Here is a 17238-nt window from a genome sequence, read left to right on the forward strand (position 1 = left end):
AACATGTATTATCAATTTATTGGTAATGAAGTAATCAACGATTACTTTATATATAAGAATTACCAAAACACAACCAAAACATAAAATGTTTCTATTCTAATCGTAATAATTCAGAGATCAAGAGACATTAGATCATTGGAATCACAAGAGAGTGCAAACAAGGCAAAGGAATGTAATATCAAAGTCAAAAAAATATCATCTTTGATATCATTTTATCATAGAATAAAAATTATTTTTGTAGTCTTCCTGTTTGTTGAATCAGGCTAGCTATCGAAATATTAAGGTATCTGTATATGGAATGCTAGTCCACCAAAAAAAAACTCACTATAGTGAAAGGAATGTCATTTCAGTGGAATCTTAACCAATGGAATAGTACAGATAAAAGATTTCAGAATTAATATTTTCTACATTTACAATAAAAATAATTCATATCAAACAAGTTTATAAATTAGAAGTAAAATGTAAAATCAAGAATGTTTATAAAATAGGAAACTTTAGGTATAAAATATCAAGTGATTTCAACAGATATGAAATTGTATGACTAGAACAATGAATTATGAAATCTGCATATTGAAACAAGTCATTGCCTGGTTACCTGCCATTCTGTTTTGTGCCATTGAAGCATCATGTCAATGCTAGTTTGACTTGTCAACATACCCTGCTGACAGTTCTTGTCCAGTGTTGCAGCTATCAATATAAAGGTATATAGACAGACCGCTGCTCAGTCTATCTACATGTATGTCATACATACCTCTGCATATATTTTTGTGACAAACTATCCAAAAATCATAACAAATGCATCACTTTTCTGACACTGCTACTGGAAAATACATTTAGAATATTTCAGATGATAAACTAGCACACCACAATCAGTTACCTACTAAAAATGTTCAGATACTAGTACTAGATACTAGTTACTGTCAGTACATCCAAGTAAAGTGTTGGCTACTAGGAAAATTATGTACCATTGATGAGGTAAACAGAAGACTGTGGAATTTAGGGTGGAGTGCTCTTGAAGAGGTTTGTGAGTGGTTCCTTCACAGGGGCCATTTAGAATTACAGCTACACAAGCAATACAAGAATAGGGGGAGTCAGAGTGGTGTGTGGGGGTGTCCAGGACTAGTTTTATAGATACAAAAAGATATCCAGTGTGTGTTCAGGAGGGAGAGGGGATACCCCCCTCCCACGAAGTGGGCAGCTTACTCTGGAGCTGTGTGGCAGTGACAGTGTTCACTTTGTATTGAAGGCAGTATCAAAGCAATCTGATTTGGTCTTTAGAGAGTACAAAAGTGTTTCTTCAAAAGTTTTAAAATATATTTACAAACAAAGTACCATTCATGCCTATTCATTCATGGTCAAAGCTAGGCATCAATCAAAGCATTAAAAACGCTTTTGATATACTTAAACAATCTTTCTTGTTCTGTACAAAAATTCTAAAAATGAACACTTTTTTTTCTAAAATAAAAACACAATCTTAAATTTCTAAAATAAAAACACAATCTTAAAAAGAAACTTAACAACAAGACCTATCTTACAACCATGAGGTTACACATGCTTTCCTGTCTGAGTAGCATTGGTTAAAACATAAAATAATTATAACGGTCACACTGTGTTCACAGTGCATCTCTAACTATACTGTAACATTGACAAATATCACATGATACAACCTTTATAAGGCATTCACAGTGATTATTAGTAATATACATCCATACAGTCACTGTATGTATAGGATCATATCGGAAACACACGTCTCGGCATCCAACAAAGTTCAACTCACATGCTCCAACAAATATCACAAGATTTATTTATGCACGAAATAATATCTTCCTTGAATTATAACCATTAGAATGTTTTCATAGCGGTTTTTATCAAGAAAACAAATTGCATACACATACTCTTGGGCAGTTGTAGCATCCTTAACCAAGGACTGACTTTTTCTAGAACTGTATGTTTGAAGGTTTTTCAGCAAAAGCTGCTGTCCACTGAGTTGTTTGTTTTGACACAGAGGGGATAAGAGATCGTTTCACAATTGTCCCAGGCCATGATGCACAGATAGGGTGAGAGATTTTCATACAATGGTTCCTGGCCAGGACACGGCGGTGAGAGTGACCGCACCATCTGCCTGTTTGAGGAGATCCACCGCGAGGGAGTGCGTCACATTCACCAGGGAGTGCTGGTTAACACTCAACAGAATATCTCCACACCTAAAAAATCCAAACATTAAAAAATAGACTTACCGGTAATCATCACAACCAATCAATATAACACCTTCTTTTTCAGTAAAAATTCAGAAGGTATAAATGACAGTCAAGCCACTATTTTTATCCTGTGTTACCATGGATTGATGTACATCTCTTTGTAATGAATTAAACAAACACTTACTTCAGTCTTCCGTCTTTAGCTGCTGGTGTTTCCATGACAACAGACTTGACATGGACTGGTACAGAGGGTCCGGTGTCCTTGTCAGAACCTCCGACCAGCGAAAATCCCAGACTTCCACTCGGGCTTCTGAGCAGTGTGACTGTTTTGATGGTTTGACAGACACTTTAACAAAATAATCAGGTATTAGTATTGATGTCACTAGCTGACCCCAACTAGTCAATTTGAATGTACATGTACAAAGAAGATATCTAGTCAATAACTAATGCTGTTTTTTAGGCATCAGTTAAATCATTATTACACTCATCATACATTTATTAGCAACAGTGTAAGGTTCTCAATTTTTTTCAATATTGCTATGCATTGTTAAATTAACCATACATTTATGGAGTTTTTCAATGAGTCATGGTGTGATATTACCTAGGGACTTTTTGCCAAAACAGCCAAGTGGGAGTGAAATTGCCCTGTCCGTAAGAGGTCTCTGACCCCTCAATGATCTTCAAACAGATAACATTGGCCTCTGTGTTCTGCTTCACGAGGCTGACCGCCTGGTTGTGGGTCAGGCCCAGTAGACTTTTACCATTGATTGACAACAAAATGTCCCCCTTCTGTAGAGAAAACACTTACTCAGATATTTAAATTGAGGTTTTTTAGAGAGATAAACTGTAGTTTTATCAATATTTTGTTGAGCACCAATTTTTATTGTTTCTTATAATTGAGGACATCCACAAAATCAAATGGTTATTGAATAAAATATTGTGACAACAGATTTTACTAATGAGACTTGCCTGAACTCCTTAGTATAGAGTGAATTTTACAAATATCTTAAGAAAATTGATGTTCACGATTATCAATGAAACTCAATACTAAAATACATGAAGTAGCTGGAGATGAAGATTTGTATTTGCTGTGACTGACCTTGACCTGTCTGGTCTTCCCCAGACATCCTGTCAGGTTTATATTGGTGATGTAGATGGGGGTGTCCCCTCGGGGGCTGTCGATCCCCCCAGCTACGCTAATTCCCAGTGTTTCCTGAGGCTCCTACAAAACAACATAAACTCTCATCAAATCTTTTCCATTTTTATCTTGTATATTTGAATTTTCTATGAAACTGCAAAATTTTTATATTTGGTTATATAGTAAACGGAATCAGGTATTTTTGGTGCATGTGGAAATGTTGGTGGAGAAAAACCATCAAACGCAATTAAATCTAAAAGCTCTTTTAAAAAAAAATCCACCAAATATTCCAGAAACCAAAAAGTATTGACTTACGAAAATGTGTGTACTTGCTTGAGAAATGAATACCTTGGAGACAGTTACAAGTTTCTCGCCCTGCTGACCGGCGACGCTAGCGAAGGGTCTATGGTTCTCGTAGTTAGGGTGGATAACTCCGCTGTCTGCTGTTGATCGGATTAGATCTGGAGTCTGGGGGCGACTGCATCGTGAGATTACAAACTGGACTCTATCCTCCGTTGTCTAAAACAACAAATTCAGATATTAGTAGCTTGTATCTTCAACGAATGAGCACAGACTTATACATACATGTATTATCAACAAGAACTGGTAAACCTATGTACATGTACATCACAGAGGTATTCATTTTACAATTCATCAAATCTAAGATAAAACTCTCAATATTGTGAATCCTATCGGTCGATCATATCTCAAGCTCTCAAAAAAAAAAAAGCCAAAGTTCAGAGTAAACTGCAGAAAGTGATTTAATGAAGAGCATTTCTGAATGCATGAAATGCAGGAATGAATGAATGCAGGAAATCAAGTGATGAACAGTTCTTGAATATATGGAAGCTGCATGCCTTCTTAAAAATGTTAAAAAGAACACACAGCAAAATGTAAAATGTTTACAGGCCACAAGAACAGGTTCTACTGTTTGTACCTGTATTACGTGTATCAGGTAACTAACCATACCTGAATCACCTGGGCCGCCTGTTCCTGGCTTCCGTAAGAGACGTCAGTGCCATTGATCTCTAACACCCGGTCATCCGGCCGGAGACGTCCATCTAATGCTGCCAGACTCCCGGGAACCTGTCCGCAGAAATAGTGAACACTCAGGGACAAGATGTATAGCTTGTGAACTTGTTCATTTTATTCTCATATCTCAATCATAAAAGTGGGAAGAATTCCAAAAGATTTTGTGTTGACAACAATACACTTTCTACAGCTGTAACAAATTGATTCGGTTCCCATAGATTTTAAAAGCAAAGAATTATGGATCTCTTATAACAGTTTTTGTAAATTATGCTGAAGAAATATCAAATTGCCACTTAAGAGGTATTTTTCACGAGTATCTATTTCAATATAATATCCCAACTTACAATCTTGAAACTCTTGTTCTTTTGTTATGAGTATGTACTGGTAACTTTGAATAAAATACTTCACTGAGCTTTTTCAGTGATCACAAAACTAATAATGCACACATTTACCTTCAATGTACATGTATTTAAAATTAATATAGGGATATACTGGGCAGCAATTTAATTCCATAGATTCAGAGGGTTTATTACAAGTTTCACTATAAATACAATTTTTAAAAAATATAATTTTTTTTAGCCACAATGAGATAACAAAAATTCATAATGACAAATTTTAGTTAATATCAGAAAAAAATTACAAAGTCTACTTACCAAATTCAGAATATAAACTCCAGGACCAATCCTATAAAGATACAGGATAAATTCATTATACCTATATATGTATTCAGGTATTGCACATCATCACTGAATTAAATGCCTAAAATATACAGCTGTGTGTCAATGTTGAAATAACAAATTCTTGCAAAGAACTATATATGATGTTAGTCAAAAATGGCCCCCATAAATCACCATTTTTGAAAGTGTTTCAGATACATTAAATTGTTGTGTTATTTTTAGAAGAGTTGATATAAATTATATTTTTCACCTATATATTGGATTTATATGCGGTCACTGACAGTACATGATGTCAGAAGTGATGCTATTTTTATAATCCAATCAAAATCAGTCATTATTTTACATTTTTCAATGTCAATTTTTTAATGGGAAATAAAGAGTGACGCTTTGAACAAAAACAAATTTTTTGTTACTTATAAGTACAGAAAAGATATATCTTTGGTGAAAATATTTTGTTTGTTCAAGCAGTCGCTCAATGTTTCCTTAAAGGAAAACTGCTTGAAAACCAGGCTTGAAAACTATGCGAAAATGGCGGGAAAAGGTAAACTTTATGATGTCATATTTTTTTTAAATTGTGGACACTTAATTCAAAATGAAAATTATGAATAAACTTCAAATGTATATCTGTACAAAGAAAACAAAGAATTACAGTACAATGATAATATTCATTTATTAAGGGGGCCATTTTAGGCTCAAACCATATATATAGTCTTTTATTATAACTTTTCATTTATTTATTCTTTTTTTTATTTTATTTTGAATAACCTAACCTAGTACAATGTAAATAAGGGTGTACCAGGAGTAAGCATATACCTACCTCTTGCCAACAAGTTTGATCCCAAGTTGCTTCCCTTTGACCTTGCCTAGTGTTATCTTCAGAATTTCTGAAGAAAAAAATTCTCGTATAATTAAAACATATCGTAGTTTAGGGAATCATAAATTAGGGTCAGTATTCTTATTCAGTGAATCAAACGTAATAAACATTAACAAATGAAATACACTTTGCGTCTTACCCTCTTTTTCAATTGGTCGATTCTCCTCTGCCTTTTCTCTGTAGATGGTGAGGCGACATACAGGGAAATAATGGCCCAGTACCTGCTGGGCTTTGTAATGAGAAGCTTGGGTCAGATCCTCACCATTCACCTGTACAGAAATAAATTTAAACAATGTACCTAAATATGCTAGTAAACTCTTTTTACTCTGAACATAGTAAAATAATGAGAGGTCTGAATGAGATCCTCACCATTAACCTGCACAGAAATACAGTAAAAAAGCTAGTTAACATCCCTCATGATTTCCTACATGGAACCCTAACTTTCAATGCTTACTGAGCAGTTAAAAACCAGCATCTATACCACCAACAAATATATACTGCACAGTAATACTGCAGTACATGAGACTGCTTGACTAATTAGATTAGTAGGATTGCCTCCAGTATCTATACCCCCAGCAAATATATACTGTGCAGTACTACAGCAGTACATGAGATTGCTTGACTAATTGGATAGGTAGGATTACCTCCAGTATCTATACCCCAACAAATATATACTGTGCAGTACTACAGCAGTACATGAGATTGCTTGACTAATTGGATAGGTAGGATTACCTCCAGTATCTATACCCCCAACAAATATATACTGCAAAGTAGTACTGCGGTACATGAGATTGCTTGACTAATTGGATAGGTAGGATTACCTCCAGTATCTGATCTCCTGGCATCAGGCGGCCATCTTCTGCCACCACCCCGTCCGGGAACACTTCTTGTATCACAATGCAGCCCTACAACCACAACAGTAACATCAAATATACTGAAACAATGCTCAGTAATAATATACACAGTGCAGCATTATATTATTTTTTTATCATTCTTTATCTGCCTAAGATATACATCTTAATATGGAATTTTAAACAATAATCAGTAGATCAATGAATATATTATGGTATAATGAAGCATCGAGACTATTTTATAATAATATATCTAGTGCAGCCATGCAGCCCTACCATTACTGTAGATTCCTAATTAAACATGAGGAATTTAAAATATCCACGTAAAATCGCGAGAAGCACCCTTCGTAGATTTTAAAATCTTGCTATTATTTTCTAAGAGTTGAAAACTAAAATAAATAAGAATAAAAGTTCCGCGTTCGCAATTTGATGCAGAATCGCAGAATTAAGTACTTACGTAATATATAAGGCATTTACAGTATATAAAGCACAAAAAAATGAGATATCTCAGAAAGTGACAGTAATAAGATATCCAATCATCAGTGAATGGGATATCCTACCAGAGGTGTATCATTTCCTCCCACAATACTGATTCCCAGGTCCGCCCTACTCCTTTGGATTTCAATGGTTGACACTTCCCCATCAAGCACTGGGTTCTTTCCTACAAATACAGCAACCAAAATCTGCATTACTTAAACAATTTTAAAGAAGATGCCTTTGCAATTGTTTAATCAATAACATTAACAGTGGCCAAATTAAATCTGTTCAAGATTTAACCTTGCAAAATTGGAAATTGTATGCCTCCATAGGTCAATATTATAAATATCAAAATTTCATGAGTAGAAACCAGTAAAATATTCACATAACAGAAACCAAAGAATAATTACAAGGCAGAAACAATAAAAACCCAAGATATCTATGAGCCAATGCTCACCAGTGATACCCCTACTCTAATGTGCATCACCAATATACAAGTGTATAAAAATAAGCAAAGTCGACATTAAACAGGAAGTTGACATCTAATTGGTAAAGATATATATCCAACCATATGGCATACCTTAATACAGAGTACGGTAAAGTTTCAAGCATCTGCGATTAGTAGTTGCTGAGAAATCTTTGACAAAAATTTGTTTAAAAATTTACTTCTAATTTTACAGGGAGTTGTCTGATTTGAACAAACATAACAACCATATGGCATACCTAAACAAAGAGTGTGTTAAAACTTCAAGCATCTGCAATCAATAGTTGCAGAGAAAAATAAGACAGAAATTTGTTACAGACATATAAACAGACATACAAGAGTAAAACAATATACAACCCCCTCCTTTGGAGTGGGGTATAAAAATATTGATGAGATCTAAGAGAAGAGATCAAAATATATGTATTGGTTGACAAACTAAATTTGGAGGGGGTGCGTGTTATGCCAAAAGCTTCTGTCAAATTAGTCGATGTACATATTAAATATTTACCTCAAAACATTATAGGTATAAATCAAATGCTTCTTTTTATTGATAAATAAACGAAATATGCACTGGGCTATATGATTAAAGTGTAATAAATACTAAGTACATGTACCAGTATTTGATAATTTACCTTGATCATCATTAACCAAATTTACTACTGAAGGGAGGATGAGGGATCTTAAAGGAATAAAATCTTTTTGGTCTGACATTGAACTATTGATCCCTACTCCACAAAGGTCATGGATACTGTGATGACAAGATAATCTGTAGGAGGAGGATACTGACAAACTGTTTAAGTGTGATATTGACAATCTGAAGGAGTAGGATACTGACAAAATGTAGGAGCATGATATTGACAAACTGACGAAGTAGGATACTGACAAAATGTAGGAATTTGATATTGATAATCTGTAGGAGTATGATATTGACGATCTGAAGGAGTGTGATACTGACAAACTGTAGGAGTGTGATACTGACAATATGTAGGAGTGTGATATTGACAATCTGTAGGAGTGTGATACTGACAATATGTAGGAGTGTGATATTGACAATCTGTAGGAGATGATATTGATAAGCTATAGTAGTGTGACCCTGACCTCCATCCTGGTCCCTGAACTGACACTCCCACAAATGGCTCTGTAGGGCACTGCGGGGTCCCTGGAACGTACAGCCCAATGTGGACTTGATGCACTTAGTGACCGCACCTCGACACCGGTGTAGGAGGTGGGCCTCCAACTCACAGCGGGGGAGGACCTCCTCACAGTAGTCAACATTGGGACATACCACCAGCAGTTTGTCAAGCAACCTGTAACAAAACACAGTCATACAGTCATTGTTATTAGTTTGTCTATTAACCTGTAACAAAACACAGTCATACAGTCATTGTTATTAGTTTGTCTATTAACCTGTAACAAAACACAGTCATACAGTCATTGTTATTAGTTTGTCTATTTACCTGTAACAAAACACAGTCATACAGTCATTGTTATTAGTTTTTCTATTAACCTGTAACAAAACACAGTCATACAGTCATTGTTATTAGTTTGTCAAACAACCTGTAACAAAACACAGTCATACAGTCATTGTTATTAGTTTGTCAAACAACCTGTAAAGGTACACAGTAATACAGTCAATATAAGGGACATAACACTGGTATTTTTTTTAGAATCATATCATAGTCATTTTTTATGAAAGCACATCTTTCAAAATGAGAGCATTCAAATACTGTAGTTACTGATTGAAAATCTGGAAATGTTATCGGTAATCAAAGATTGGCAGCATTATCACCAGTTTAATAAATTTTAAAGTTATTTCTGATGAAAACAACTGATAGAACCATTTTAACAAGAGCTTGGACTTTGGGTAGTTGTGTGTGTCAAACAGCAATGTGACATAGGCCTGAGTGTCTATTTCATTGCTGGCCACTCAACCATGGCTCTTTGAAATCAACAAGCTTTGTCTGGCTTTTGAGCTAAGACTACACAATCGGTGCATATTTCGATTGAAACCGCGTCATTTTTAACTTGTTTTGACGCATGAAATAGATAGCTAGGTCCAACCGAAAGTCCAAGGTCTTGTTAAAATGGTTCTATATGGTTTTTCTTAAAGCTAAAAATCTATACATCTGCAAAATTATCTCCAAGTAAACAATTTGCCAAAGTCATAAATCCCAAATTTTTACACTGTAAAATTATCCGTGTTTACAGTATAATATATATTCATTTTTTTTTATTCATCTAACAATCTTGTTTATTGAGATGCACATTAAGTTACTGCATTTATAGCTTGATCTTCATATATATGTACAATGCACATGTGCACATTGTTCGACATCTGTACCATATTTATTTTCGTCATTACAATCTGTTGTCATAGACTTTGCTTACTCACAACAAAATTATACAAAAAAAGAAAACTTGTTGATTATTTCTAAATTATTGGACAATTCACAAAATCATGTAGAAAATGTAATACAATTATATGATATCTAACGTCTCAGGTAAAAAATTCCATTGATATTTTATTATTTTCGAATAAAATTGATTAAACAGTCACTTTCTGTTAAAAAATATTCTGTTTAAAAAAGTCCCTCTCTATGCATAGCTCAATGAAACTGTGTTAAATCGGCAAGTTATACGAGAATATCATTGGAGCACCTATAAAATGACAAACATGACAAATGCAGATTCTTAAAGTTCATTTTTTCTCTCTCATATTTCCTTTTAAATCAAGAGTTTGTCAACAAATCAGGAAGTTTCAGAAAACAGGAAAACTTCAGCTACTTTATTTGCATTTTCAAATAAAAGATTCTTATAAGATTCAGTCAGTTATAATGTGGGCTTTTAATTCCATTAACCTTTGAGTGACTGTCTTAACAGTTTCAGCCCTCTTCACTGCTGGTGTCAGACAGAACTGCAAGACAGACAGACCGACAGACAGACAGTAGGATGTATAGATGGACAGACAGATGGACAAGTCCTCACCTCACAGGCCACGTAATTGACACCACAGACTATGGAGCCACACCCCTGCATCATCATAAAGCCAGCTTACAGTGACCAGCTAGCCATAAATCAAACATTCACCGAACATCACGGATCAGTTCATGTACATCTTGTACCAGCATAAATAATCATGTCTGTTCAGATGTTCTATTTTTTAAAAATAATCTGACTACTGCAATGTGGCTCAAGAATGCAGAATAAATTGAACAAACTTTTAAAGCTTCGGTTGCTTATTTAATTGAAATAATTAAATTAAAAAATTTTACTTATGTTTCTTGGCCCAGAATTTTTAACGAAATTTACGTGAGCTGTGAGTAATGTTATATGAAAGATCATTATATTAAGTATTAATTATACCATAAAAATCCCAGTTATATTAAAAATGCAAATTTCTAATTGCATAACCACACAATTTTTATCAATTTTTTAATTTGCAGCAAAGTTTTTGTTTCTAGTCTCTTTTTCCTTTCTCTCTCTCTTACTCTCTCTCTCTCCTACCTGTAGGGGGACAGAACAATGCTGTGGAGTTCTGGTTTGACATAACATTCCACAGACATGGCAGAACATGACAGTGTATCAGGGGTCCTTTACAGTGGAGCAGTCATACAGTCTCAGATGTTTAAATATTCATGGAGACAATTAGAGGGGTACTGTTGCAGCACTCCATCGCTGTGACATAGCTGTAATTAATAACACTGAAGTGGCTTCCTCCATATCTGGCCACACTGCCTCTTGTGACAGACCCTGGATTAGAACAGACTACCTCCGTTTTATCTACCACAATTCCTCATAAGACCAAAGATGAAATAGTGCCCACAAATTGTTTTTGCCACTTTGGCCAATTTTACAATTAACAGTTCATCCACATGATTGGAGTCCATAGAGCAGCAGCTGACAAATTGTTGGCATATTTCCTGGGTTGAGTGGATGACTTGTCAAATGCACCACTATGAACACCATAAACAGTTCCTAGGCCGGATAAGCCATTCCTATGAAGTCGTACCAGGTTTCAGTCTGATGTTATACAGTTATAGACCAATCTTTCGATACCACATGGTCCCTAGATGAAGACAGCTGTGAGCCTAGATATCCTCCATTTATTATCCAGATACATCAGCTGACTTCCCTATGAATCTATAAGTGAGAGTTAAGTATTCCTGTGTACAGAAATCTGTATATCTTCCCAATGACTTCTTCAGAAAAAGGAACTCCTAAACATGTACATATGTGTAGACATGTTTTAGCTGACAGACTTGACAAAACACCTCTCTGGTTTCTGCCTGGCATATGGAGTGATATTTTATCTTCATTAAAAAATTCATAAACTCATTGGTTACATATGATCAATCGTTCTCACATTATAGCTTCTAATTTTAAATGCTTATTTAATGAGCATGTCACATACACTGTAAATAAAAAAATCTGCCGTTCCTTCTAAAGGATAGGTTGACAGCAGCTGGAACTTGAGTTGACAGGGAGACATAAATAGTTTGAAGGTGTCTACTTCCAATACTTGGTTCAAAACTTTGTCAATTGGAGCAGTTCACTGTTCAGGTGCTTTTGTTTGCTATTAATCCTTACTGTACAAAACAAGAACCTTAACATTATTGTCTGCAGGAGTCAAATATGGTACATCACACTCTGCCCTAATCTTCCTTATTTCTTCCATCCCCAGATATCCCTCTTGATGCTGCATTAGTCTATCATCCATTCTCCATTGCATTCATTCCTCCCACGAGACCTCACTAATATCCAACAAAGAAGTTCTCAAACACTTCACCCTCGCCCTGATCAGATCACCTGATGTCAGGAACAAGGTACATGGGTATTACAACAAGGAACATAGGTATTACCTGTCTCATCTGTGTTACCTGACCAGATCACCTGAATAGGTGTAAAAATCAATGTATCAATCCTTGCAGAATACTATGTATACACAAAGTAATACCAATTAAGTAATCACTCAAAGTGAGCAGCCCGGTAAATACCGTTTATTTACCTATAATTCTGGTTTTATTGATTTGGATCATATTCTGCTAGCATTAGACACATTGACCACTTAACGAAGCAAGTCTTTAGAAAGGTCAACTATGAATCAAATGAAAATCCTCAATAAACAAGAGTAATAGATGGGACAACTCAATCACCACTTCTTGCCAAAGATTGAAAATCAAACTCATGCATTTTACTTAGATAACTTTACAGTAAATCTAATCTACAGAGAAGTGTGAGCTTATTTGAATAGAGGTCCCCATCGATCTTGATTTCACTCTGCTCCCAATATTGACAGCTGCAACACAACACAAGAAATCAAAAGAAGTTCACAAGCCATTGAGAACTTCAAAAATAATTCAGGAACACTGTTACACACTGTGACATGAAGGAAATAGGAAGGAGCCCATCAAACTAAGGCACAAAACACAAAGCAAAACAAAGGTTGTTCACTTAGAACTGTTTGTCAACAAAACTTTATCTCAAGAAGTCATAAAATGATCTTAAAAGTATAAAGCAGGCAAGTTAAATATAATGAATGGTGTTTTTTAATCCAAGAGTACATATTTATTACTGGTAAGAAAGAAAGTATTTTTGTCTTTGCAGGATAACCCAATGAGTTTCAGAAATGTTGTTTTTAAATATAAAAGAAACGTCACTTATATTTGACATTTTTGAAAGCCCAAGAACATTTCAAAATCTTATCATATGTTGAGAACATTCTGAAAGTTCAGAGGAAACACTGGGGTTTTAGTCCAGAGCAAAACATTGGTCCTTCTTTATATTCTGCGATGTTCTGGACTTGATTAAAAAATGTATCAGGTAATTCCATAATTCACTCATCTTCATAGAGAATAACAATTAAAAGAAAACAAGATGTATCTACTCTATCTACTATGCGGGTCGTAATTCAAGATTTTAGCTCATGGTTCTTGACATTCACTTCTGTTGATGAATTATTTGATTTCACATTATTACCATTCAAAGCTGGCATTCTTAACAAATTGATCCATTACACAACATAGAATTTGATTACAGTTCGGTTTAATTCATCATTTGTCAATTACAACAAACTGTGAACCATAAATTGTTTGGATAAGCAGGTTTTTCACATCATAACTGATATTAAAGTATACATTACAGAGAGAATTTATTATGAAAATAATTGAACTCAAATATCTTAACAGACTGACTTTATTCACATTATTTAATCAAATCTGTGTAAATGAACAAGTACTTTTTTCAATCTAAAATACTGATTGATGGGTCTTTAAAGTATTGGAAGGTTATTGATACAATATTCTTACTACAACCATGATTGAAATCAAAAAGCCCAAAGAGCATTTGGAGCTATAATTAATAGTTAAAAAATTTAACATCTTGGGATGCATAATCAAATACCATTCATTACAAAACATTAATTTAATTTGTAATCTAATAAAACTAATCATAGGTCAAAGCATTGAATAAATTAACAAATTTATATTAATATTCAGATTAGTGGTTGGTGGTCAGTCTAAAAGGACTTACCATAATTAGTCAAGTAAATGCTATACACATTAAATTCTGAAACAGATGGACTTACAGAAAAGGTTTACTCCCCATACAAGCAAATCTTGTCCCCTCAACAGAAGACAGCATGTGATAAGATAGCAGCTAATTATCATTTCTGAATTCCTAATTAAGCAGGATCTTGTGAGGTGAGACTCAATCTGTCAAACTGCTCCAGTGACAGAGTGTCCAGCCTACCGTAGCCGGTCACAGCGACGGTCACGCTACAGCAAACTGTACCAATAAAGGCATCAAAATCTGGGAACAGGTACATGCCATAATTTCACGATAGGAACAACAAGTGTTCACAACAGTATCATATTATTTACATGTAATCAAACCTTCATACAAACAGGTGCATCAGTTCAATAGGTAATCCAAAAAAGATTTTAAAACATACATATTAGTATATCTACATTCCCATTATTTTTTTTGCAGGTAAAGTGTGTGGAAAGCTACTGCAGTTATAACACTGTAACACACACAGGGTACTGAAAGGTTAAAATGTCCAGTTTGATTATAATTTTACAAACGTTGAACGCTGCAAAATCAACGTCACAAGCAAAAATCAAAGTTCACACTTGTTGCTGTTACAGTGGCTCTTCCATTTATTTGAACTTGCCCTTAGGATAAAATAGTATTTTTAAGGTATAAATCACATTTGCAGACAAGGAAAGAAGTCAGGAACAACAAGTGTTCACAACAGTATCGTTATATTACATGTAATAAAACCTTCATACAAATAGGTGTATCAGTTCAATAGGTAATCCAAAAAAGATTTTAGAATTACAATACAATTAGTATAAACATAAAGTGGCTCTGCCGGGAGTCACCACACAGAATAAAGTTGCATCTGTATGGGTTAAGTACATTTGTGCCTGTTATAACATCACAATCTGATACATACAAAGTGAATAATCTCTGTTATGTATTCACACCTAAAACTCACTTTCCTAATGGTAACTGTATTCATAATGCAATCAAATGTATTACACAATCTACCTATCTGAGATGTAATCAAACTACAAACTAACATATAGAAACAGTAATGCACCAACAATTAATGTACAATGTACAGTGATGCTGTATCTTTTCTTTCATGTTTTATAATTGGTTTGAGAGTACAGTAAAACTCAGTTATAGCGAGGTCCTAGGGACCAATGGATTTACTACGTTATATCCGTAATTCGTTATATCCATATAAAGAATTCGTAATAATAATTATGGCAAATTCACTATATACATGTTCTCTTTCACCGGACTATAATTTTTGCTAATTGAGGCTTAAAATAAAAATATATTACTTTGATACCTTTTATAATTGGATTGTGAATTGAAAAACTTAGTACATGAAAATAAATTCATTCAAACTATTATGATAAATGGTAGTGCGAATGTTTTAATTTGTAAAGAAATTCATAATAAAAGTGTTAAATTTAATTATTATTCACCTCTACAGGACTCAAAATCGGTTCGCTATATCCGTAAATTCGTTATATCTGAATTCATTATCACTGTAAAATTTTGCAAAGATTTGATTTAAATTTTTCTGGGGACTTAAAAAAACTTCGCTATATCCGAGAATTCGCTATATCCATGTTCGTACTAAACGAGTTTTTCTGTATGTTTCTGATGGTACTCAAAAGTGGTCTTCTGAATATTCATTACAGGCTTGGGCAAATGTAATCCATCAATAATGGATTGCCCAGTATGGACTAATATACTCCAAAAAGGTTCTTGACATGAAAGTCTGAGGGATAAATGGACAAATGGACATACAGAAGAACGGATGCATGGACAGAAATAGAAAGGCTATTGAGAAGGAAAAATAGACAGATTGATGTGGTAATTTCTATGTACCTTATCTAAACTTATTTCAAAGGGGGTATAATTACTATAGATTATAGGATAGCTATTTCAACATACAGCATGGAAGACAAGCAACATCTGAACTAGTATAGGACTACTTTCAACTTTTGTTTGATTAGATCCATTAAGTTCGTGATTGACAAGTTTGTAATTACAGCTATAGATATTGCCCTCAGTTACATTGATCTCTTTTACAGTAAACAACCACATGTAACTTCAGAAAATAGGAAAGAGTATGGCACTTTTAGCAATTCATTAATTAATGAGAAACAAGATCAAACGAATTATTAATTTACCTTGGGAGAGACTCCCCTCACCTAGCCCTCACTTGTGTAGGTGGAGGGGAAAAGGGGGGATGTTTGTATTGAACTGTCAGTCACATGGTGACAGTACCAGCATTGTTAATTTTAAAGTTTTTTGTAGGTTTGGGAGGAACAGTAGGAGGACAAATTAAACCCTCACTTTCGTAGAGTGGAGACGGTATCTTACAGCACTTTCGTAAGGGGTTGGGGGGTTGGGGGTTGGGGGGGGGGGGGGGGAACTCAGCTGGTTTTGGACTGTCAATCACATGGTGCCAGTATCAGTATCGTTCAGAGACCAGTCCTGAATTAACTGCCCTGAAGCTCTATAATTACATTAACAACATAGCCCTAATCCACAGCTGTCATGGGGGAACTGGCTTTATTGAGAGTGGTCCTTTAGTTATGCTTTTATTGCAGACTTCCATAGACCTAATTTCATTCCATTGTACTGTTAAAGGCAATGTCAAACATCCTATGATTATTCTACAACAGAAAATCATTAGAATCTAAAAAGTGATTAAGGTAGTATGGGACATCTTTCGATATTAATGTGACGAAAAGTACATTATACTTAAAATAATTTCACAGATTTAGAATTTCAAATTTTACAATATTTTAACAAAAAATGTACAATATTCAAAATTTCTGGAAAAGTATAAATTCTAAAATCCCCAACATGATTCGAACTCATGACTTAAAGATCTGTAGTGAACCCTCTAACCCACTGCGCTACGCTTTAGATGACAATTTTGGGAAAATACTTTTAAAATTATACTTGATTTTATTG

At 34.5% G+C, this 17238-nt stretch overlaps 1 protein-coding gene across 4 annotated transcripts in view; it reads right to left on the bottom strand.

Annotated features, from left to right (window-relative positions):
• Nucleotides 1-17238, bottom strand: part of LOC105342893 (ligand of Numb protein X 2) — a 26136-nt gene continuing 8898 nt past the window's right edge. The window contains exons 1-13 of one of the 4 annotated variants that reach the window (XM_066086313.1): nt 14315-14349; nt 8830-9038; nt 7331-7431; nt 6741-6824; nt 6059-6188; nt 5863-5929; nt 5022-5052; nt 4306-4422; nt 3670-3855; nt 3298-3420; nt 2800-2987; nt 2383-2544; nt 1-2204 (exon numbers count right to left, since the gene is read on the bottom strand). In XM_066086313.1, coding sequence (XP_065942385.1) covers nt 2069-2204; nt 2383-2544; nt 2800-2987; nt 3298-3420; nt 3670-3855; nt 4306-4422; nt 5022-5052; nt 5863-5929; nt 6059-6188; nt 6741-6824; nt 7331-7431; nt 8830-9038; nt 14315-14334 — 1554 coding nt within the window. In that variant the 5' untranslated portion in view covers nt 14335-14349 and the 3' untranslated portion in view covers nt 1-2068. Of the gene's footprint in view, nt 2205-2382; nt 2545-2799; nt 2988-3297; nt 3421-3669; nt 3856-4305; nt 4423-5021; nt 5053-5862; nt 5930-6058; nt 6189-6740; nt 6825-7330; nt 7432-8829; nt 9039-11235; nt 12587-14314; nt 14350-17238 lie in introns of those variants that run through there. The other 3 variants (XM_066086312.1, XM_066086310.1, XM_066086311.1) reach the window with 3 other exon arrangements.

The sequence above is a fragment of the Magallana gigas genome, chromosome 5, assembly GCF_963853765.1.
Source record: "Magallana gigas chromosome 5, xbMagGiga1.1, whole genome shotgun sequence".
NCBI classification, from domain to species: Eukaryota; Metazoa; Mollusca; class Bivalvia; order Ostreida; family Ostreidae; genus Magallana; species Magallana gigas.